Here is a 26,180-nt window from a genome sequence, read left to right on the forward strand (position 1 = left end):
CTCAGAGCATCAGCAGTTACCCCTCTTCAGAAGTTTGTATATGGTCCAATAGCTTAATCCCAAGTCCCTACTTAACTGCATTGCTGTATCTCTGGATTTCTCATCTAACTGCTGCTTTTGTCGTCTTCATCATCACATTTGAAAAAAATCCACCTCTTTTTTTTTCCTCATATTCCACTACTGATAATTCAGAGAAAACATTAACATAATTGCTTCATGTTACCTTCCTGACAAAAAAACTATGCCTGATAAACACAATTTTCAGACTACACTTGACTTGTCTTGGATGGCATTCAATAAGTACTGTGAATGGGAAAATGCTGCTAATGCTCCTTTTCGTTTTGGAATTCAATAATCACATCCACCATCAGCTGAAAAATGACATCCCAAAGGTACCATCTACCTAACACACTGAAAGATGGCCTAGTGTTAGCGAAATTTTCATAGATGCTTTAGGAGTATATATTCTTAAAAACAGAGATTTCCTTTTTGCAGAGGCCCTCTGGAGATATCCAACTTGGCAACCAGTCAGCAAGTGAAAGAAGAGGAGAAATGGGATGATAAAAAGCGTCCAATTAAGAAGCTACATAGTTCAACAGAAATTTCTAACCAAATGTGGAGTAACATCCAAACTATAGTACCAACAAACGACAAACAGGTTGTCTGTCTTCTTGCTTTGCTTTTAATCTGATCTACAGAAGCAAGAATTTTATTGATGAAGAACAGCTAGGCTGCCATAGTACTAGTGCAAGCCAAATTTTTATTATCTGAAATACATAATTTTTTTCACACAGAACTATTTCCAGGGAATGCTAATATGCTCCTCTCAAATATTATATTTAATGGCATATTTGAGCATAAAGGTATGACAGATGAGAACTGTTTGTTTTTAAGAAAAATACTTTGAGACTCTAACCAATACTTCTCTTGTCTCAGAGACAAGGAGCATAGGTCTACCTTACATCTTTGATGTACATGAACAGTGATGATAAGCATGATAAAACCAAGATTTTAAAAATCAAATGAAGAGCACCAAAAAACATCTATCACTACTACCAGAATACTAACATCTCACGCTGCTGCACAACCACGTCTCAACTTCAAGGTGGCTAATATGCTTTCCTCCTTCCTGCAGCATTACATGTATCAGTAGGTCAGAGCTAGTGACATGAAAGGAAGAGGTCGGTGGACACCTCAGCAAGAGCTGTTACTTAAGAGATGAACCTGCGGTCACCAAAGTGATGACACGAGAAGTGCTCTGCTGGGCTGGCTGAGTCTGGAAGCTGATTCTACCTGTCACTACCTGCGAGCACATCGCTACACCTTGGTGCCATGCTCAAGTAGCAGAACGACAAAGCCCACCACCACTGAGGGCTGCCACTCACGTGCTCTGTAAACAATAGCAAACACAACTCCCTCACAGCTAAAACTGCTTTGGATTTTTTGTTCTGGTACAGCCAACACCTCTTAAAACAGGAAGTAACGACATATCACTATAGTACAAAAGCAGCTTCTTTTCTACAGCAAATGTCTCGCATAGGAATGCATACCTCTCCAGTGATGTCAGTCTGAGAACAAGCATCGCAGTGTTGCTGAGGTAAACAGGAGTCACTGAGAGAACTAGAATTGTGCTGGAGATCCTGCAGGGAATCCGTAATACAACAGCTATTCCTGAATCCATCTGTTAACTTGGCCAGGCTCTACAGGAGAAGAGATTTAAAAAGAAAAATAAAAAATGAAAAATTAGATAAACTGATTTTTAGAATTCTTTTATTAACAGAGGAAAAAAAAAAAAACAACCAACCAACCCATTTTAGAAATATGACAGGTAGCTTGTCTATCAGAGCTATTTACAGGAAGTAAAACTTACTGTACTGTTACTAACATGTAGAAGCTTTGCTTTGAAATAAGCCTCTCATTTTAAAAGATGCATCTAACAGTAACCAGATTTTAAGTTATTTGTTTTAGATCTATGATCATTTCAGCTTTTGTATGTCTTACAGTTCTTTAAATCTGGCAGCTGCCAACTTTCAGGTTAGCTGATAAGGAAGATAAATGTGATTCATCTGCCCTTTTGCCATCTTGTGCACAGGTTACATTCCTTAGCCACTACTATATCCAACTTGATGAATACCTTGTATTGATTGTATTTTTATGACAGCTGATTTCACCCTTGTACTCTCTCATCCAAGGTTTACATGAGACATTTTACACTTTGGGTTATGCAAAGGACATCTCCAAGATGCCTAATAACACAAACTGTGAGGGCAGAAACCTCAAGCAGTCTTTAAGGGGAAAGGGGAGTAAGACATAATCGCACAAAGTAACAACAGTTTCACAATACAAGCTTAGCTGACGGGCTGCTAATATTCCTTTAAAAAAAGGATAAAATTGTTATATCACTTTTATTTTATGATTGTGCATTCTTCTCTTTTTCAAAACTTACAGAGAGTAACAATAACAAAACCACTGTGCAGGCTGCTGTTTATAATCATTATGCTTCAAAACAACTTTCTTTTTTTTTTTTTTTTTATTTAAAAAATTAAATTCTGGCCCCTCACCAGCAGATAAAGGACAATCAAATCACATGAAATTGTGTTTCAATTTATAAATCATAACATAACCCATTTGTTTCTAAAAATACATGTATAAATTCTCAAAACTGCTTACTCCAGTAAGCAACAGAATCTGAGACAAACCTGATGCATTGCACTGGAAAAAGGCTGGCCCTCAGGAACCTCAGGGGCTCTGACAACTGGTGATTTGCAACAAGCCCCAGTTATTGTCCATATCCAATTACCAGGAGATTTCTCAGTGTTCAAAGTGCAGTTCATAAAAGATAAGGCATCAGTGCTGTCTTTTCTTACAACAAATCAAACTAATGGAGCCAAGAAGACAAATTTGGGTAACAGCAACTGTTTGTGGCTCAGAGGAACAGCATGGCCACCTTGAAGACAGAAGCATCTGGTTTTGGAGCCTAAGAAGCATCCCTAGGAATTGCAGCAGGCCTGAAACTAGTCAAAAAAGCAGCTTTTTTTTTTTTTCCCATTTCTGTCCTACACAGTTCATCCCTTTGTTCTCATTATATACCAGTTGCTCCTTCAGGCCTGCCTCCACTAATGATGAAAAAGGAGAATATCCAGCCTGGTGCCAGACGAACAAAGGAGAAAGGCAGAGAGAGACACAGGTACAATGCCACATGCCAGACAGCACATGCTGCTCCCTCCTTATACTCTGTGTGATGGTACTACAAGGTCTGTGTGGGGCTGGGATTTTGTGCTCATCACTAGCAGTGACAGAGGACATGCCAGACATCCCAGCAGTGGGACAAGGCTATTAGAACCTCAATTTGTCTTGGGTCCCCCCAAAAAACCAATTCTTCTGCCATCTCCCAACTGAACTGTACCATCTTAGTATGAAGGACAAACAAAACAGTTCCTTCTCAGTCCTGAGACAGCAAAGTTCTATTTCAAATTATATTGTCAAGAAGTCTCTAGCTAGTGTCCCTTTATCCTCCAAGATGCTGCAAAAAGAACTGCTCCATGACTTGGCAAAAAGAAAAGTGTCTTCCACATTATGAAAATAAAAAATTGCAGACTCCTGCTTAACTCCCTTCTTCAAAACTCACTGAAGAAATATTTTATGAAGGTGGTGAGACATTGGCGCAGGTTGCCCAGGGAAGCTGTGAATGCCTCATCCCCGGCAGTGTCAAAACTAGATGATCTTTAAGGTCCCCTCCAACCCAAGCTATCCTACGATTCTCTGATATGATTCTATGAATCACCAACAGGTTTATAACACGGAAATAATAGTTTCAAATCATAGCTACACAAGCATCAAACATCTCCTCTTTTACCCAGTAAAGCAGAGCCAGTCACAAGAACAAAAACTGAGAATTCAGAAAGCAAAGTTTCTCCCAAATAGGTTATGGCCCATCTGTCACCTTTGGCTAACGCATACTATGTTACAGGCATATGAAACACCAAAGGTACCGATGCCAGAACTTCAGTCTAAACTTCTGCCTGTATTTCAGCTACTTCACACACTCCTGGTGTGCTCCTGACACCTTCAGCATCTCCTTGGCAGATAATGAAGTGCTGTCTGGCTGCTGGCCAAGCTTCCTATCTGGACACAGTTGCTGAATGCTGTATTTAACTACTTTAAAATTACACAGTATCTGACAGGTGGCAATCACCAAGTAGCATCACCTTAACATGGCAACTACGTGCATAGGTGACTATGCTCTAGAGTAAGCACATACGTTTTGAGTTCTTCTACTCAGATGAGTGAAAGCACAGCCTCCAGCAATCCTAACAGAGAAAATTACAACCTTAGTTCACATACTTCTAGGCAGAAACAATTAACATTACTGCTAGGAGTAATATCCTCCCTAGTTATATAGAGAAATCCATCTTTCATCTGGGGTTTATGGATTATTTATGGCAATCCCACAGAAACTGCCAAACCAGCCTATTGTCTGGATGTAAAGTTCTAGGCACACTAGTCCAGACCTACTCAGAAAGAGCGAAATGAGCACTGTCATTTCATCACTGTCTGTTACTATCTGATTTGGGAGCTCTCTGCCACATAAAATTTCAGTGCAGTTCCCACACAACCTATTTAGCCTGTTTAACTAATAAATAAAAAGTTTTTTAAGAAACCAACAAACAAAACCACAAAAAATCTGCAGTGCTTACTAAGGATAAAAGACAAGATTTTAAAAGCATATGTACATATTGGAACAGAAACAAAAGTGCGAAAGGGATTTGGGGGAGTAAGAGGGGGAAGGAGGGGAAGAGACACATACATGCTGCTTTTAGGAACCTTACCATGCAACCTGATTATTTAACTTTGTATAAAAAGGTTGCCCACTTTTTTTGGGCAGTGATACTGCCACTTGGCTTTATTTGCCACTACAGCACCCAGTCTGAATCTGACCACTCTCTCCTTCCCTCGTCAGTCTTCTCTCCCACACAACTCAATCCAATTATCATATTTCTCTGACAGCTACAATTTTCCAAGCACCTACACAAGACTGAGTCACTTTCACTATGTTTAGTTCAATTGCTCACACTGGCCAAATTTAAATTAAGAAATAGTAAGAAATTGTCTATTTCCTTTCTCAGAAATAAATCCCCATCTGTTTACACAATACTTCTAACTCCTCTATAAACAGCTTACAAAACGAAAAGGTTTTCATAAGAAAGCTTGTCTTACCAACAATAGCTTTAAAATGTAGCATTTCTGAGGGCAAACCAATTTCAAAGTTGATAGGAGATTAAAAATCAAATTCTGATCTTATTAGGAAGATACTTAAAATAGACTTGCACTTATGTGACAAAGCTAATTAAACCTGTAACAATAATCTTCAATTAATTATAAAAAGGAAAAGCCCAGAAAAGTTTGGTGACAACAAAACCAGTATTTTGGTCAAAAATTTAAAAACTGACAGGCAAAAAGCTGGCTATTTTTCCAGAGCACAGTAAGTTGGCAGAAATACACAATTTTTACAACTGCAAATCTTGTGAACTATTAAATATGGCAATTAATCCCTTATTACAATTGCAACAAAACATGCAGAACTGTTTTGCATGCTAGGCCTGTGTGGAACAACTATTTTCTAGATTCTCCTTGACTGTACATTTATTACTGGATGCTATCACAACTGAGTGTCACCAATTACAAAAAGGACACATCCTAGACTGATATTTCCTGTATGCCACACAGATCCACGAGGAACAATGGCAACACCTTTAATTTTTGCTTCTCTCTCTTTCAATCTCTGCATTCTGGTGCTGCCAGCATTGCCCAGTTCTTGGTGCTAAGTTTGGTCCTAGACTTCTATGTTCTTCAATACTGTATTTAAAGAAACTGCAAGTGCACTTAGTGTTGGTTTAACACGAGACTTCAAGGCGTCCCAAAGTTTACAGCTCTATTTAGTGCCACAGAGGAATTTAAATGTAAGGAAAAGGGGAAGAGGGGGGTAAATCTACTAGGGGTGTCAAAACAAGGTGAGTAGTTAAGCTGCTCCAAGATCACACGCTCATTTTCAAATTACTAGTTACTTTGCTAAAATGTGTGTTACTGCACCCATGAAGAACTGCCATTCTAAATCATTTCTTGCCAGCCAGGCACATGGAAGACCAAGAATTGCTTTAAAACTTGGCCAACACAAAATATCAAAATATGTTACAAGATGCCAATGCAGAAACTTTTCAAAGTGAATTAAGCATTCTTTCTACTTGAACAAGGATTTGTGGTTCATCAGCTGACCTCTGGGTAATGCTTTGGAGACTGTGTAATTGTGTAACTATGGATGTTACACATTTTTATTATACGTAAATTACATAGCACCCATACCATTTAACAATAATAAAATAATAAAAAACCCAACACCAGAACACTGCTGTGGAGAAAAAGGAAAGAAAATATTTGAATGGCAATATTAATTTAGTACGATCCCTAAAATTTAGGTGACAAAGATGCCTTTTACCATATAGTAGTTTGAAGAGTGGATGAAGAGAATTGTTCTTGTCACACCTCTCTATCTGCAGCATATTTGGGTAAGTCTACACTGAAGTCCCTGAAGTGGCAGAGGCTCATGGCTCTTTGATCAAGCTCCCATCAAATTAATAACACAGACACAGCAACTGAAAGCTTGAAGCAGGATGAAGAATCCATTCAGAAGTTACATCACTGCCCAGGCATGTATCTTCCCTTGCTCCTTGTGCTCCAATTCATGAAATAATCCAAAGCTTGCATTTATGGTTTCTGTAGATGTTGTGTTTAATCATACCCTTTGAGGGTTTTGTGAGAACATTTAAAATCAACATATGTCTTGATATGGGTACTTAAGAGGAATGCTCAGGGCAAAAGGAGGAAAACTGATAAACTGTGGCATAGTGACAGAGATCTAATTTTGTGAAATGCTCATAAAACTCAAAATGTGGGAGACAAACAGGTAAACATTTTAGCATATGAATTATTAGTCCTACTTCATTATAGGTAATACAAAGAGACACTAAACAGAATGAAAAACAAATACTGTAAAACTATAAGGTATTTTTTCTAATGCAGCATAATTACTCCATAGCAGTCTTTGATGCAATCAGCAGCAAAAGAAAGCTGTATTTAACAAAAGATATTGATCTAAATATAAGGATATTACAGTATCTGAGATAAGAAAATAAAACTGCTTTTGAAGTCTTGTGTTCACAGTATAGGCAATGACTACTGATCTCTTTAGAGCTGCCTGCTATTGGTAATTATCAAACAGAAAAATCAGTTTAAGCCACCTCACTTGCTTATTTAAACTTGGTAACCCTAACGAACAAGAAAATAGAGGTAGCTTATTATTTTTTAGCAGCTATTTATTCAGTTATGTAGTTCTTACCTGCATAAGGTCCTGCCTTTCTTTTTCACCTGTGCATATAGCTTTCTTTATGGTTCGAAGCTCACTCATTATAGCTTGTGCTTCATCCAGTCTATAATTTGTATGAGCACTTGACATCTTACGATCAATCCTGTTGAAAATATTAAGACAAAGTCAGGGATTTTTACATATTTAGGAAGCATGTAGATGTTTTACAATCTCTTGTTTATTCATGTACCACTTTATTTCCAGGAATAAATGACACTCTGCTTGGAATTAACACAGCACTCTGTGCCAAGTACACTCTAAAGACAAAGCAATGCATTTATCTACCCAGGTTCTACAGAACCAACAAATTTTCTGGTTTTAATGTCCTAATACACAGCTTACAGGCAATGTCTGTGGACCATTTCATGCAACAGAAGTAAAATCAACCTAAAACTAACCTACATGGTAGTAACTCGAAAGAGAAATATACTAGCAGTCTAGCTGTCATATCTTCCGTGCACCACTACACGCTCCAACATCTTTTCCACCACTTCTACCTGATGTTGCCTAAAAGTTTCTAAAAAACGCATTTCATTTTCTTGGGAAGAAATTTTTAAATTCATAAACTTTTATTGCAAATGCTTTCCTGCCATTATGGGCATCTTTGAGTATCTTTTCTAAAGATACCTTTGTCCCACACTAAGGAACATCACATGGTACCATCCCAGAAGACTGCAAACGTAAACTCTGCAAGGAGCAAAAGTGCTACACTACTACCTCAGGCTGAAGTAGTGCTCACATTTCCATCTTGACACAACAATCTCTCATTTTAAGTGGCATATGCACTGAGTTTTCAACTTTTTTCCCAACAGTTTGCAATAATAAAGGACAACAGACTGGGATGCAGAAGCCCCACCCAATGCATCATCTTGATAATTTGCTTTGATTTTTAGATAAAGAACAAGACCAGAGACTACAGAACTTACTAGAACCACCATCTGGTCATGAATTTATAACGAACAGCTATGGGATTTTAACCAGCTACCAATAGCAATTAGAGAAAATTCTGTTGAATTCCTGTTAAAATGAGGAAACCTGAATTTTCCTGGAAAGCGCGCATATAGAAAAACAGGTGGTATGTATATAACGGTCCCTAAGCCAGTGCTAAGTACTAACAACTCCAGGAAAAATGGTCTCTGCTTTACAAAATAAGACATAAAACAGACATCAGTCCTTACACAGGACATCAGTTTATGAAAAGATGTAGTAGAAGAGAGTATGCTATGCATAAATGACAAGAATACCCAAACTCTATTTAAAATATTGAGAATCACTAGAAGTTTCAAGGTAGGTATTATGTTAAGCTACAAGCGTCAATCGCACTCACCAGCATGTTCTGCCAGTGAAATTCCACTTGCAGCAAATTATTTTATTTAAAATTAAAATATTAAGAAGAAAACTCAAAAGGCTTGAATAAAAACCTATGGCTTAATTATACAACTCATAATGTTTAGGAAAAAAAGTAGGTTGGGTGTTTTTCTGACAGTTCCTGCTTTTGGAGACAACACAAAATAAGTCTGAACAGCAATCTTTTCACTTACATGCAATTTTCCCCACATTGCATAAAAGATACATAAGCCTTCACAGCTTTTTATTCAAAAAACAAGAGAGGACTTAAGTGTCACACAGATGCAAGTCGGATTTTTGTTTGGTTGAGTTTGGTTTTAAGATGTTTACTTAAGTCTTCACTAATTTTTAATTAAAATCCTGAAAGTATTAGATAAAACCATTATAAAACAATGAATCCAATTCACTAAAAGTTACATGAAAAAGATAATGTGGTTTTCTCTGAAGGTTACCTTAATGCTAAGAATATAGATTCCACCCAAATATTAGACCCAAAAATTCCTCCTACACAACTGCTCATTATACTTCTTGCCGGGTCCAAGGTGGCATTTCAGGAAAAGGAAATTATTTAATTTCAACCATATTTTTGTGCAGTTACTCAAAGATTCATGTACCTGGGCATCATAAACTGGTATTTGTTTAAGAAAAGAATCAGAAAAATTTCTACTGCCAGAAGTATTTGAGCTTAAATCAGTACCACTGTCAACCCAAAGTGACTTAAGTATCTTAGAAAAATATTTGCTATTTATTGTTTGTTAATTTTATTTCCTCCTTTCATAAAGCTCTAGCTTTGAAAGCCACAAAGTTAACAGGAATCTTCCATTTTATTACTAGAAAAGAACAGGATACAAATACAGATTAGATGTTTGCATAAACAGAAAGAACACTCAGATAATACACAAAACTATGAATAAAGTACACATTTTCTGAAGGAAAACTACCAATACACTTGCAATAGTTTCAGTCATGTAGGGCAGTTTCCATGTTCCTCTGTTTTCCTCCACATGCTTTCAACAATGCAAGACACTCCCCCCGTCCTCACCAAAGCACAGATCTGTAGCTCATTTAATATTTAATTGTAAGGCTTTTGTTGGGTCTCATATCCTCTAAACTAGTTTGCAGCTACAAATTGTTTAGTCAGTCCTAACTCCCTGTCTCTCCCAACTTCCCACAGTGTTCACTTCGCTTCCGTGGCCAACTGGCCGAGTTTTCATTTCCTTTGTTGCTAAATGCCTTCTTCCTCCAAAATTCCTGCCGGCACACAGAAGGGTCACTGAAAACACAGGGGAGAAGGAACTGCTTCTCATTCTCAGTCCCTGGCACCAGGTCAGAGGAAGGAGTTTGTTCCAGGAAAGGCTCATCTTTAACCCTGTAACTGGACTGCAACAGGATCAGATGCACCTTGGGGAAAAGGCGCCTATGGAGGCGAGAAACGCCGTCACACAGGGTGGAATCTTTGCAGGCTTTAAACGATGAGCTCTAGAAAGTCTCCATTGGGCAACGGCAGACTGCAGTGTCCGAAGGCTTATCACAACATTGCCAAATTTGGATGAAACTGTAGAAAACACAGTCCTAATAAAAAGCTGCAGTACTACAAAGTTTGAAATTCTGACTGTACGGGAGTTGCAGAGGTATTTTAAAAAACCTCAATCCTCTCACAACCACCACCACCACCACCACCCGCTTTTCCCTAGTTGTTTTGTGGTTTTGTTTTGGTTTGTTTTTCAATTCTCATCAAAGATGGCTTAAGCCATTTGACTAAAGTTAAAAAGAACAGAAAACAAAACACAGTCCAAGGCAGACACTGTATGCAACCTAACTACCCTTCACATAAAATTTGTCTCTTCTCTGAGAGCTAGAGCCAGCAGAGGTTGCACACAGAGGCATACGGCAGCAGGTTCTCATACCTGCTCATAACCCATTCTAGTCAGACTTTAAAAGCAAGCATTCAACCAAACGGAAAGCCCAAAGTGCGACAGCTCCTAATACTGTTCTTGGCTTATACTTGAAATAAAAGTAAAGAACCTGGCTTTAAAAAAAAAGCTGAATAGGATGCATACTATTCTCAGTCTGGCAGTAACTGAAGATTTGACCTAACACAAGAAGGAAGAAAAGTTATGCTGACCAAAAATTTAGAAATGGGGGAAATGACTGAGATGCAAGAAACTTGAAAAAGAAGAATAAAAAAAAGAAAGAGGGTTGGGGGGATATCAGCATTTTTGTTTTAAAGCAGAAGCTATTTCTTTTCAGACAAAATACTTACTTTGTGGATATGTAAAAGAGAAAATACTTCAGCTTTGGTACTTGACTTGAATGATCCTTCTCTCCTCACAAATACAAGGGGTAGGGGAGGGATCACTCAGGGACAACCTAGAGCACAGTTAGGCTTTTAGTCCAATTTGTATCCTGAGTACACAAAGAGGCTAGAAAAACTTCGCTCTTCATCTGCTAGTGTGAGTACTCTGCAAAGTGGCAAATTGTTCCAAAGAAATCATGAAAGGCAATTAAAAAATTACTTGAAAACAATAAAAAGCAAGCAAATCCACCAGCCTCTGGTTCAAGCAAAGTCACTGCACTTGACTTTGAAGACAGAAACACTGACAAAAATTCACTGCAGTGAGTGCCAGGTAACACACCAGCAAAATGTTCTCCCCAAATTCAGCCAGCAACGACAAATGGCCTAGTACACCAATGGGACAGAGAGTGACCATAGTAACAGCAGCAATGAGCAGCACCAAAGCTCTGAGTTGTCATGCTGGAACTTTTAAACTAAATTATTAGAGTGACCACTGACTAACCAGATATGCTTTAAACTAATTCTCTTGAATGTCTCTCCTATACGCCCATCCTGAAGTAGGAGCAACTTCACTTGGGCTAAAAGCCAAGACTAACATTTGTACTCTTAATCATTTACAGACTTCACTTTTCAAAAAGTTGCACTACTTTGTTGGACTATCTTAAATGAATTAATTAAAACAATCTTGAGTTTCAAATGGCCTTCAAATACTTTAATAATCCTGTTCAAGTGGTTAGTCCTTTTATAAAACAACTGAAACTATACCCTTAAAATAACCCAATAAACCAGAAGGAAACCAAATACAGAAAGCAGAAAAGGGAAGACAATTCTTACTCACTTAAAGAAAGTATGATTAAGAATCTTAAGATTAAAATGCTTTTGTTCTGTTACTGCTTACACATGTAGGCCTCCATCCTAACACATTGACTACACTTGGATTACTTAAAATATTTTGTTATTGATGAAATATCCTGAGTGCTTTGTTTTACTAATTTTCAGCTAATATCGTACATTAACAACTCCACCAACTAGCTGTAAAGACTTCAGGAAGTCAATAAAAACATATTTATGCCTGAAAATGATTACATTGTATCTGCCAATATATGAAGGATTTTAGCTGAACAAGTATACTTTGCTGAATCTTTTAAACGCATTATAAATCAGAAGAACCTTCTAAGCTTAAAAAAAAAACCAACCAAACAAAACCACCAAAGGATATGAAGTGCATGCACTACTGACCCTCCTTTAAAAGCAAAATCTGAGTGTCTCCCTTTATACCATTTTGTTAGCATGATACCAAACAAAATCGAAGTTGGAAAATAAGTAACCTAATTTCTCCAGGAACCCTGGAACTTTGCCAGAATTACTGAAGCAAAAGCGTGTGTCCATGCTTTGTAGCACCAACATAATAAATCCAAAGCTTCAGAACTTTAACACGGATACTGTACTTACGCTGCAAAATACATTAGACATGCAACAGTTTCAATGTTTTCAGGAAGCGCCTGCATTAAGCAGTTCATTCACATACATGCTGGGAAAAAGGCAAGATTTCTAAATGCACGGCCACATGTCCAAGGCAAATCCACGAGCTGTTCAACACACAGTCTAGCCCCTAGCCTTGTTGAACAGATCTGGAAGTCACAACAACCTGTGTTTACCTGCCATCTTTTCCATTGGCCTGGCAACCTCTCTCCCTATCCCATTGGGCATCCCACGTACTTGCTACATGTGTAGGTGACTAAGCAGTGCACAGATGGAAGTCACTCAGTTCCCATCTGATGGTCTGCAGGAAAAGTGGCAAGGAGAGGGTCACCACAACAGTTCACAACTTTTGCCACCACTGAACACAGAGGAAACAGAGCACAGGCTGCCTAAAAGCCCTGGAAACAACGGCAAGTTGCCCAAAGCTGCCTTTCCTCACAGGGAGGAGACAAGGACTCACATTTACATGCACTCATGCAACAAAAAAAATCAAATGTCTCACAGACCATCAGATTTACAGTACACACAAACCAGCTACACTGTGCAGAAATGAGACAACCTGACCATCATATAAAAGGAAGAAGCAGTGTTGCGGTGCACAGCCTACCCTGAGGAATATTTGTGCCCAGCCAGAAAGCCTTGGTACTGTTAACAGGAAAACTACACTACTGTATGGTGCTTTAGGCTGCACATATCTCCAAAAAACATTTGATAAATATTTTTTAAATCTAATTCCACCTCAGGATCTTCAGGAACAGTCACAGAACAGGGGCTATAAAAACTGTTTTTGCATGTGGATCTGTAAGGTCTCCAACTACTTCTGTCCAACCCTCCTTCCATCATTTCACACGGTTCTCCCCCTGCATCACTTATCACAGCAAAAAGTCTGAATCAAAGCAATTAAGAGGTCTCAACCATTTTGAGTTTTTTTTCGGCAATACTTTTCTACGAAATTATTCCAAGGTGAATAAAGGAAAAAAAGGTCCTCCCACAAACTCTTAACTTACTCTTGCAGAGTTTCCACTCCTTTTTCCTTATATTGCAGCTCCTGCTTCATCTGTGCCAATTCTCGTTTTAGCCTAGAAAGCTAAAGATAACAAAATAAAGTAATAAAATGTAACAGAAACTTGTATAATAAAAAAAAATTATTCTTCAAATACAAAATATTAGGTTACTTAAAAAAATTGGAAGTGATAATCTAAGTCCTCTTTTTTTTTTTTTGCTTTAAAATTTGCAATAAAATAACAGAAAACTTTCTATTCACGAGTCTTAAGTCTTCTGTTCATAATAAGACCCAATCAAACAGCAGTCACAACATTTAGCCTGCAAAGTATCAATTTCCTCATCTATTTTCTTCGTCTCCTTTCTCCAATAGCCTATGCCAACAACCAGCAAGTTTTAATCCATATAGTTTCTCTTCTCCCCTTATAGCTGACAGCAATGCAACTGTCTTCAACTCTTTAGCCAACACAAAAAAAAACCCTGAACATACAATGCTGTTAATTTTTCTCTCTGGAAAAACAAATATCACTGGCAACAAAACTGGCCTCTCTCCCAGAAATGGCTGCCTGATTTTCTACATTATTTTCATATTGTCCTCCCCACTCAATCTCCCTGCCAGTTACCTTAATCCAACCAGTGAGCATAAATCAAAAGTGACAGAGATGTCTCCAAAACATAATTTTACAGGTTTATGAAAACAACTGCCTAAGTAGGTTGGGCAGACTTAGAAGACTGCTATCAGCACTAGGAATGATCTGCAAAGAAATAGCTTCTTGCCCTCCAAAACTTGTAGACAACTGAGAGCAATGGGGGACTACAAACAAATGGGGGGAATGAAGGTGTTTTGAGTGTGTGCCAGTGAGGCATGAGACTGAACTGAGAGCCCAAAGAAAGGCAGGCGTGGAAGGAAAAAAGCTCTCTCTTCTCAAACTATCAAACTTGGTACCTTTTCTAAAATTAATCCAGAGTGCTCTTGATTTTTACATGTATGTCAGTAAAGGACAAAACCATTACTAAAAAAAAGGAGTAAAAAAAGAAAAAAATCCATCCATATCGAGGCATAAATTTATTTTGTCAGCTCTATTCCAAGAGTGAGGGGCATGGCACCAGACCCCAAAATACTCCTAAAACCTCACCACCTGTTTCAACACTCACCAAAAGTAAAGTGAAAAAATACATCGCTAATATCACACGCACAAACACTTTTCAGTGCATATTTTATTCTGTTACCTGGAGCAACTCAATGCCTGTGCACACATTCAATTGAACAAGTTACCCTATGCATTCAGAAGATTGTTTTGTTTTAAAATTCAGGAAAAGAGAAATAACCATTTAAGTGAAGACTTTGTTTATTTCTTTAAATACCAGTTAAATAAATAAGGTTTGTTTTCTCGTTTAGAGTATGCTGGCATTTAGAGTATGTAAAACAAGCAAACACTAGTCAGCAGCATGTAGTAAACATACGCAGATAGAATAAATGCCTTTGAAGGGTGGTGAACAGGATTTACTTTCAGAGGCACTCATGTGAAAAGTGGTCACTACAACAAAAATGGAACACTATCCTGCAAAGATAAGTGTTTTTTATTTATTTTGTGAGCCAAGTGCCTGGCATGCTAAATCCCATTTTATCCTTTAATAAAAAGAAATACACCATTTGGAAACAGGTTCTAGAGTTTGATATTGTAAACTGCTTTTTAGAACTGTTTTATCAATTTGTTTGAAACTAATATGCAGATTTCTTTGCTAAAGCAGCATGGGAGAAATTCAAGAAAACTATTCAGCCAAGACAGTACCAAAAGCATGATTCTAGCTTTTTTTTTTTTTTTTTAAAGGAGCATTTTTATTACAGATGTGCCTATCACTACTGCCTGTCATCGTCAGAATGCTTACACCCCCCTCATAAAGGAGCCCTGGCTAAATCACCTAAAAAGTTCTATCTGGCCACCATGTCTACCAAATTGTGAGCAGCTTTCCAAATGGCTAAATCTAGAATTCAGTGACACCCATAGAAGCCCACTGAAAAAGGGTAAATGGGAAACTATGAAGGCAGTGGGCTTGAACTGCACTTTATCAAGGAAGAATTTGGCTACAGAGCATTCACTAGCTGTGTCAGTTCTGAAAGCCTGAGTTTGCCTCTGACATCTGTGACAAAAATCTTTATGCTTTTAACATGGAAAAAGCATTACTTTGCAAGTTACTGAGATGTAATAAATATAGATTTGTTTTAACAGAACAGCAAGGCAGAGTAGAAAAGCAGTTTTACAGTATTCTATTCTAAAAATGTACACCCAGTGTAAATGATAGGGTAAAGAAAAACATACAGACCCCTTCCTTCCCCATGCCCAATTCATATTTCTACAAAATGAAAAAAATTACTCACTCTGTCACGACGGCTGGCTATTTCTGCTTTGATCTGATATGGGTCATATTTGGTATTAGTTGAAAATCCAGAGAATGCTAAACAGATGGAAAACAGCATTTTACTTTTTTTTTTTACTTCCTTAATACAATTAAGATGTGTCACTATTTAATAGACCACTGCATTCATTCTTTGTGTCACAAGTTACTAGGTTTTAAAATAATCCTCTGCGCCTAAAGTGCAACTGAAGAATTACATTTGGTGTGCCTGAATTATACTTTTTGTTGTTCTGAAAAACAAAAATCTTATATAGCAGCACTGTATATTGCCTAAAAGCAACTAGCTTCCATGACAGGATTTACCAATGCAAGCAATTTGTGTAACGTTAACAATTGCTAATTGTTTCCTAGGTATGTTGAATTAACAGTATGATAGGGACTGAAGTAAAAAAAGAAAACACAAAACCTATTGTCAGAACAAAATTCAATCAGCTATAGAGAGAAGCTGCATCCTAAAGCAACAACATAGGGAATCAACAATACAGATCAACCTCCAGCAAGTGAGCTCTTAACACTGAGCATCTACAGTCAGGCAATGATTTCAAGCTGTGGCATTACAAGCTGAAGCCTAGACAGATAAGTAAAGGTCCTACAGGATAGACTGGGCAAGACCAACCATGATTTACTGAATGAGCCATTCACAGCAGCACTAACCCACTGAAAAATGACTGGTATGTGAAGGGACGGTTTTGTGCTCTTAGACCTACCACCCCTTTCCAGAGCTGAAGGCTGCTGCTTTGAAACCCGTATCTGCGTTGCACTGAACCTTTTGACTCTCCAAAGACTACTGCAACGCCAAGGTCATGTCAAGCATGCAGGAACTTGCCAAAATGTGTAGTCATGCCTGGACTAATTCTCTAAATCCAGGATTTTCTCTGGATTTTTTAAACAGTGCTGATCACAACTGAGTCACAAAACTGCTGCATTGGCACCTCCCTGCCAACCCACGACCGCTGAGCTCACGCCACCTCCCACTTATGAGCAGACAACACTGACTCCATGGCAGCACCCACAAGCAAAGATGAAAATTGTGAAGTTTTAGTTCTTTTCACACAACAAACTGAAACAACTAGTGGTGGAGGCAGGAGAATCGGCAATATGGACACCTAATTTTGGCCATCTAATTGCACTTGAATTAGGAGCCTAGGATTTCTGTAAAATAAATTGAGAAGCAAGCATTCTAGAGTTAAGTGAAGTTGAATTAAGAAAATAAGCGGACAAGCCTTGCGGAATCTTGAGTTGACAGCATGATTAATCCCCAAAGGGATTTTATTTTTTTTTAATAGCTCATCTGAGTAATCAGCCTATACCATTTTCTCACAACAGATGCATATGACCTTAAACCAATAAAAAAATATACTAACACATCTGTAGAAAATGAAAGTATTTTTGTCACCTCAAAAAAAGTGAAAGGTTTTAAGTCATTTTACAGTATCTCATTATCAATTCTACCACAATTCCTAAAAAAGTCAGAGGACTGGGAAACCTAAAAGTCAACTGACAGAGCATTCGCATACATGTTACAGAGAACCTCCCATTTTTTCAGTCATATTTTGCTGCTGTTTCAAGCAACCTGTTTTTCCAAGAGTTTAAAAAGATGAAAAACAGGTTATGGTTTTTTAGTGTATTACCATCAACAGTTTCTCTCTGTATATTCACCTGAAGTAATTTAACAAAATATCCCACAGAACAATTGCAAATTTTCAAAATACCAAAAGCCCAAGCTCCTAGAAAAGTACATGTGTATTCAGATCTTTTAATCCGTGGGAAAAAAATTATCACATTACCTTTTATCTTATTCCAACTCCTTAACCAGTAGTTAAACACTTGTTTAAACAAGACTTTCTTTTTTAAAATTACTTTCTTAGTAAGGAAAAAAAATAAATCTTTCTTAATAATTCTTAAGAAACTTGAACATAACAGGGAGAAATAAGACTAGTCACAACTGTTCAGTTATGTCACAAAATAAATCACACAATTCTTGTATTTAAAACTAAATAAAAAGGCGAGATAATCCCAGTTCAAGAGTAAAGGAACACTTGGTCAAGACCATCTGGGACACCTCAGCCTTAGAAAACATCTTTTATTCAGAATTTTGTCATACCTATGAATTACCTTGGATTCATAAATAAAACTGGATCAGTAGCTAAACACTTCTAGCCAGACGCCAGCTTTAATCCCTCTCTCCACGGTCAAGTTTCTTGAACATTTTCAGAAAGGGCTGAGGAGAGCTTCCCATACTTACGAAGTACTTGGCATTTATCAGCAAAGCCTTCAGCTAAACAACTGCTGTACACACGATGACCACTGAAAAGCCACCAGAGCAGCGAAACACTAAACTTCCCCATGGCTGATGGGTATATCCATTTGATACACTTTGAACTAGATTGCTTTGACTTTTCAGCAAAGACACCTTTTCCTCTTGCACCAGCCAACAGCCATGACAGCAGTGCAACAACTTCAGATTTTAGTAAAAGTCCATCATCTATTTACAAGCTACCAGAGGTATCTAAAGAATGAAAAGGGCAGGAAATCAAGTCTCTACAACCTACACCACCAGCATTAGAATCGCAGGCTGAGTCAAGAATGAGGTGCATTAATGAAACACTGCTTCCTGTTTTGCGGTTAGAGGTACTCTTGACCACAACACCTTGTCCTTAACTCTTTACAGTCAATAAATTAACCGCGGATCCACAGAGGGCTTCCCCAAGATGATGGTGCTCCCCCTTGTCAGAGTGGAATAATCTATGAATTTAGGAAGGCAAGTACATGACTGACCAGCAGCAATCAGTCCTGTCTTTGCTGCCTTATGTAAATCATTATTACACCTGGCTCAGCAATGGCTAGAGATTGTAGCTGGGATATACCCCTGTTTAATGTTGATAAAAAAGGCATATTCTAATAGATCTAACAGGAAATGGAATTCTCTGAATAACAGTGAAACGATAGCATCTCACTTCTGTAGTCAGGATCTTCATTCAGAAGAGAACCAAGTGATAGAAACATTTCACATACTTTCTTACACCACATGTTGTACAAGGCAGGTGGGCAAATCAAGAAAAGGCTAGCAAACTCACAGCTGGCATAAGAGCGGCTGTCATCCTCACACATTTTGTGCAATTGTTGATATTCTTCTTGGGCCAGCTCAAAACGCTGCTGCTTTATTTGGTAAATCTCCTTCTTGGCATTGAGTGCCTCCTGGGCAACAATTAAGTATTCCTTTAGCATGCGTTCCTGCTCCCTCCTCCATTGCTCCCTTGGGTCCTCAATTTGTGTGAGCTCTAAGGAAAAAAGCATTAAAAAAAAAAAATAAATGTAAGATGATACATACCACAAAGTATAAATTATTTGGTTAAAGCCTGTTCACAACTAGCATACCTAACACTACAGTGCTCAAAATCACCCCAGCCTGGATAAGAAAAAGGAAGGATGCAGAGTGGAAGAACAGGAAAATCCCTTTCAAATATAAAAGACATTTAAATTTTATTATTTTCATTACAAACTAGTGCAAACCCAACAAAAACAGTGTTTTGACTCTTACTGTCCTCGTAGCCAACTTGAAAATTCTAAAAACAACCCAAAACCCCAGAATCATGTAGGAGCGTGAATGGTATCTCAATGCTTAACTCGTAACTCTACAAATGGTTGTAACAACCTTAAGATGCTACATACAACTTCACAAGTATAACATCCTGAAGGGTCAGTGACTATACCTATGTAATTAAGAATAATGTAATTCAACAGAAATTAGTATTTTAATCTCAAATCCACAAAAACATTTCAACTGCTTCTTTTTTGTCTTAAGAAATAGCACTCTCATGCTCCCTCTTTCCAAGGTTTAGAACAGCCTGCATTCAAATACAAATAAAAAACAGGTTTCCAGTACAAAATCTTTCCAATATATACAGATTTTCAAAGTTATAACCATACATCAATCTCCTCTCAGCTGCAAAGACATTTAAGGAGGACACATGCATTAATATACTAAAAAAAGTATCAGTTCATTTTTGCAGTGCTGCTCCAGCTAGCAAATATTTTACGTAAGGATGTCAATGTAAAGTTTCATGTTTAAGTGAATGCTAATTTCTGCTGATTGAGGCTCTATTGGTAAGAAGTTGCTGCAGATGTAATGTCAATATTCAAAGTAGTGGCAGAACCTGCAGCACAGTCTGGAGGTAAGTAATCTTCCCAAACTTTGCTTCTCACAAGAGATGAAAGCTAGTTATATTTTGTATTAATCTTGTGAACATAATTCAGTATATTGGCATCAGTGATGATACAGGAAACTAAAAGACTGAGCGCAACACATTAGTGCCACTCTACTGTCAAGGTCATGCTAGCAGCTCTACCATTTGAGAGCCATCTGAAATGTACATACACAAAAACAAAGTTCATCTGTGAACGGTACTTCCAGATTTGTCTAGGTTCCTAATAACCTTGTCTCTCAACAGCTGTAACTTTTATCTCCCCACAACTTCTCACTTTTTAAAGGTATAAAGATCATGCCTACAGTTCTGCAATTTCTCCCCATATCCCCGTATCTCCCCAATATATCCCCATAACCCTTGATTCCCAGCAGCACTTTCTGGCTCCAGTGCCCCCAGACTACCTCTACAGCCCAGGACAGGATGTGCTGTGGCTTGTTCCAATCTCCTAAATCCTTCTCTGCTTGCAGAGCAAGCAGAAGAAAGAATTCAAACTGCAGCCCATCCTTTACTGAGAGCATGATAATTTGCAATGCTATCTCATCTGTCCATAAGCATTCCTGAAATTTGTATAAATTTAATATTCCTAAAACTGCTAATCCCCTATGGAAACTATGCAGAGATCAATAAATATTTACGAGTCAAAAGAGCTGGAACCCAGGAAGTGTCTCTTTTTTAATAGGAAATTAAGAGTTCTAATCTCAACAGACACCAAGGCTGAAATGTTATGTTGTATCACACATTAAGCTTCTATGGACCTGTACTACAGGGCAGTGTCTCTTAGGAAATTGTTTCAGAAGCTTCTCAAGAGCTAGAAGCATTCTTCTGAGGCACAAAACTTCTTCAGTACAGTAGTGACGCTCTTTTCCGACTTATAAAGTACAGAGGCTTCACTTTGCCCTGGATTTCCACACAAGTTTGCCATGTAACAACAAAACTAAAGCCATGTTGTATGACAAAATTCAGTTCCTTAATTTCTTTATAACCAATTAAAAAATAAAAGATTAAAAATAAATACAACAATTCAAGAACAGCCCCAGACAAATGCAAGGAATATATTATTTCCTCACTGGGGAATGCCCAACTGGTTAAAGGAGACTTCAAAGGCTCCCAAGATTCTGAGGAGGAGGGAAAGGAATTCTGCAGTCGGCAGCCGCCAAGGTTTTTAAGCAATGGCTGGATAAGAGCCAAGAGCAGCTTAGTAAGGGTGTCAACAAAGTACTGAATTTACAGAACAAGATGGAGATCAGGGTTGGAAGCACCACTGAGATTTACAGAAGATTCCTCTGTTCCTGGGGGTTTTCAATATACATGGAAAATTATTGCCTAGAAAGCTTTTTATTACTTTCTGGGTAAACAAACATAGCAAGAGGCTTGGAAAAATCAGATGTATTACTGTTTTCTTTTAAAAGGTGTAAGGGCAAAAAGCTTGAGATGGTGCACAAAGCATGAGAGGTTCCTAGTAAGCCTAACTTTACAAAGACTCGCTTTGAATTATCCCTTGCATTTTTTCTCAATGTTTCTTGAAAGAAAGCACTTCTGTTTTGTCAATTAACACAGAGCTCCAAGGCTGTATGAAGCATTTAATCCGATCAGCCACAAAAGGCAGTCTGAATGTTTTCACATGGAAGTTGCCATTCCAAGTATTGTAGAAATAGTTCAGAATACAAAGCACTCATTTCAGAAAAACATTTTTTTTCAGTCCCTAACCCATACCTGCCATTTGCCTGACACCATCTCATGATACACATGGTTATCTACTCATTAGTTCTTACTTCTACAAAGGAGGTTAATGAAGTCTTGATTGGCACCTTTGTTGTCCACAGTTTAAAATTGGACCTGTTACCCTACTAATTTTTGAATAATGATTACCCAGCTATAATATCAACTGTGTCTTCCCTCTGAATGTAAAACTTGCTTGTATATGCAAGCACTGTATTAGCCTAAGGGTGACAAACCCATTTTGCTGTGACGGTTGAATTACCATTTAGGATAATATCTGTGGGCTGCGAGTAATTAGTTATCATGAAAGAGACAAATTTTGCAACCTTGTTAATTGCAGAATGATTCCTTTCACTCAGTTCAGCGCTGGCCCTATGAAGTTTCTATACCTCTGTTTATATATTATCTTTATTTAATTCCTAATACAATTACCTTTGCTTTCCCAGACCCATTTACACTAATCTTCTCTTTTTGTGCCTTCCTATTGATCACTTGGGAATTCAGCTCTCCCTGGAAAAGGCAGTCTTCTACAGTTTTTACTCTCAACTGCATAGAAAAAAAATGCCAGTCTGATCTGACGTGCCTAAAATGATTAATATCCTTTCTGTAAGTTCTAACTTGATGTCTGTGGTAAAGCAGCTAATAACAAAGTCTGAAAAGCAAAAGTGAGTGATTTCATTTGCACACAATGCTGATAGCCATTCCTATCAAAGATGCCTATCAGGTAGGATGTTTCAGTAGCTTTTTTAGTTACAGCATTGCAATGGGAGTTCATGTTCTGTTCTATATGTATAGGGACTCTTAATGCCTTTTTCAAAGTTCAAGAAAAAGAGTTGCCAATATCCTCATTTAGGCTTTTTTGTTTGGGGAGTTGTTGGGGGTTGTTTTTTTTACTATGTACATTCACGCACGTGTACACATGTTGGTACAAGTGCCACTCCGTTACTGTACTCTAATGTAAACTTCACTTTTAATTAAGCTTCAACGTTAACTAAAGTTACCATGACAGTTTAAACAGCAATCATTAAGCTACTACTTCTTTTAAACAGAGTTACTGTAAGAATTAGCTAACAGTCTGGGTTTATTGCCTTTCAACTGTCTCGGCTGTCTATCCTTGCGATCAGTTTATTAATAGTTCTTTAAAGTTTATTATTTCATTTGTGATCTTTGTTAATTTCACAACAAATAAAGTACCTATGTGGGTCAAACAGTATTATGGGAACATTTGTTATTCTGTCAGGGTTTTTTTAAAATAAGTAATTGTGAAACCACAATACACAAGGAATTCCAATGATGGCAGGAAGCCAAAAGCTATTTCTTCACTTTTACTTTTTAATTGACCAAATTTCAAGTAGATAGTATTGAGGTTGTTTCTGCAGATTATACTATTTACCACTGCTGTGATAGCCCATATAACTACTTTTTTTCTTTTCTCCTTCCCTGCTGTCTGCCAATATCTACAATATTGAAAGCATCCACTCACTGATGATAAGAGTGATAGCAGCACAATGGTAACAGCAGCAGTAGTACAAAGCCATAAAGATAAGGCATTTTTTTTTCTAAGTGGAACTGGCAAATGTGACAGACAATGGTGATACAAAGCTCAGCAATAGTCCAAAAGGGAAAATGTTGGAAATTTCTCCCTCTTAAGTTTCCAAAAAGGACATCTATTGTTGTTTCAAGAGCACTTTGTACTGTATCAAAGCATAAAACATACATTGCTTAAGAGACTACGAGATTACTGTATTTCATAGTACTCCTAATTAAAAATCAGCACTTTTCTCTCAGAATGTATTTTGGTTTTCAGCATTGAAGAGTGAAACATGGATGAGTGGAAAAATAGGAAATATAAGACTATAGCACAAAAATCTTCGTGACAGAGGACAAAAAGCAACAACAAAATTACCGCTACTCCACAGTATGATAAAGCAAAACAAAGAAGTTAGATACACTGTAACTCAATCATACGTTGTAAAATTGATTACAAACGGAAGGATTATGCCCCCATTTCAAAGACGAGAAAACCGATACTGCAAGAAATTACTTGCATACATTTTCTTGCTGTAGCATGAGGTGCGTAAATGGTATTGGAAACAGTGCCATCAATAAAGATCAGCTTGTTAGGACTCCTCAAAATAATCATACATCTACTTACGATTTATGTGGTCCATATAATAAACTCCAATTTGTTGATCATAAACAGTTTCCCATCCTAAAGGAAGCTCATCACCGACACAGTCAGCAAATGTCAATGGCTTTGTAATCCTGTATAAATAAAAATAATACAAATAAATAAAAAATGTACAGAGTTTACAGTGTAACAAACGGTATTACATGTTTTGAAGATACCTCCATCATTTGATCACAAACTAGTTATGCTGCTAAGGAATGTGGTAATAATTACAAGCATACAGTTTCAAAATAAAATTTCATTTAAATATGCTGACAGATACTCCCCAAACAGGTAAGACAAGCTTCTCCCTTCAAGTTTCTATGTTTAACAGTTTAATTACAATGGCATGCAGTCCTGCCAGTTTTTCTCACATATTGCAAAGAACACAAACATGAAGCTGGAGTTCATCACTGCTAAAAATCACCAGAAACTTTAAGGTGTCAAAGCAGTATAGTGGTTTGTCCTTTAAAAAAAAATAAAAAAAATAGATAGAGATATAATTTAAGAAAACAGTATATAATAGATTTCTCCTCTTTTCAAGTATACATTTCTCACTATTAATGATATTCTCTTGGTCCAGATACATCCAAATTAATTCCTCTAAACAAACACCTCTAAAGAATTCTGAAGCCATCAGAACAGAAATAATAACTAATAAGTAACAGCATTACTATCTAGCAGCTTAAAATATCACACCCCTTGCTAGGCAAACACTTGAAAGACCAGTGGGTAACAGAAAACAAAAACAGTGATTTCAATATTAACAGGAATATTGAAAGTATTGGGTTATAAATCCTACAGAAAGACTCTAAACCAACACTGTTCTAGAACATCAAGTTATATGGAAAACTATGAAGAACAAATGATACAAATAAAAAAAAAAGCTTTAGTATTCAGTTAAATCACATTTATTTCCCAAAACACTATTTCAATCATTACTTAACCCTCAAGACAATGTCTTCCTCTAAAAGCTGCCATAAAATTCCTTTCCTGAAAAGCTATTAATATAGTAATTTCACAAGGGATATAGATAAAACACTTTCAATATTTATTTGGTGAAGCATTTCTAATACCTAGAATGACAACTTTGCAAAGATTAAATATACGCTTTAATTTACAGACTGACAAGTTCTGCATAACCTATGGCATAATACTGTTCACCATAAAATGGAAATTCTGTTCATGTTATAATACCCAATAAAGGTTTCTTGACACCAGATTTGGACTATGTTTACAAATTCACTGCTGAACAGAGAGATGACTGGTAACTGAACTTCAACTGATAACACTTGTATATAACAACAAATTGGTCTGAACTGAAACACGTCTGTCTTTGAACCAGAGGTTCTTCCACACCCCAAAGCAAAACCAGCCAGAAGAACCCAACAGTAAAGACCTCAAATGATGGAAATACTACTATGGCTACATTCTAGGTATTCCAATGGGCCAGTAAGGATTTCATTCAATCACTAATAAAAAGCACGACTTCACACACAGCAAAGAGTATAACTGCATTTAACCTCCCTCCTAAAACTATTTTCACATTCTCGAGATTAGTGTTCAACACTAACTGTAATAGAATAAAAACATTTATCCTAACTCACACAATGCAATGTTTTAACAGCTCTGTACAGCAGTATGAAGATCAAGTCGTTTAGGTCAAATAACAGAGCTTGATCATATGTTATGGATTCTCAAACATGTATAACAGTTTAATAAGATGAAGATACACCACTATTTAAAGTAAAAATTTTCTATTACTGACAAAGACTTAGTTTACATCAGGTAATCATGCAAACCCAAAGCTGCTGTATATTCAAGAAAGAAAATGTTACCATGGACTGGCATTCACCTAGCAGTCAGGGAGACCGAAATACTGCCAAAATACTTCCGATCTCCCTGGAATTCAGTTAAATATTAAAAATATAATGTGCATAATTTTTTCTTAAACTCTTACGGTTTTGTTCTGAAGACATCATGTTTACAATTTCTCAAAGCAATTGAGACATTGGTTCCTAAATTACCACACCATAGACAAGATTTTCTTTGGAATGAGTTATAAGACATGCCTGCCTCTTATCAAACACACCCTCACCCTTTATTCATAAATAAAAC

At 37.3% G+C, this 26,180-nt stretch overlaps 1 protein-coding gene across 4 annotated transcripts in view; it reads right to left on the minus strand.

Moving 5' to 3' along the window:
- The window catches only part of WWC3 (WWC family member 3), a 105,335-nt gene that overhangs the window by 41,371 nt on the left and 37,784 nt on the right, over window positions 1-26,180 (minus strand). For all 4 annotated transcript variants that reach the window (XM_065677469.1, XM_065677467.1, XM_065677468.1 and 1 more), the window contains exons 2-7: window positions 24,048-24,157; window positions 19,043-19,246; window positions 15,928-16,004; window positions 13,553-13,632; window positions 7,394-7,523; window positions 1,551-1,700 (exon numbers count right to left, since the gene is read on the minus strand). In XM_065677469.1, coding sequence (XP_065533541.1) covers window positions 1,551-1,700; window positions 7,394-7,523; window positions 13,553-13,632; window positions 15,928-16,004; window positions 19,043-19,246; window positions 24,048-24,157 — 751 coding nt within the window. The remainder of the gene's footprint in view (window positions 1-1,550; window positions 1,701-7,393; window positions 7,524-13,552; window positions 13,633-15,927; window positions 16,005-19,042; window positions 19,247-24,047; window positions 24,158-26,180) is intronic.

This window comes from Lathamus discolor, chromosome 4 (genome assembly GCF_037157495.1).
Source record: "Lathamus discolor isolate bLatDis1 chromosome 4, bLatDis1.hap1, whole genome shotgun sequence".
Classification (NCBI taxonomy): Eukaryota; Metazoa; Chordata; class Aves; order Psittaciformes; family Psittacidae; genus Lathamus; species Lathamus discolor.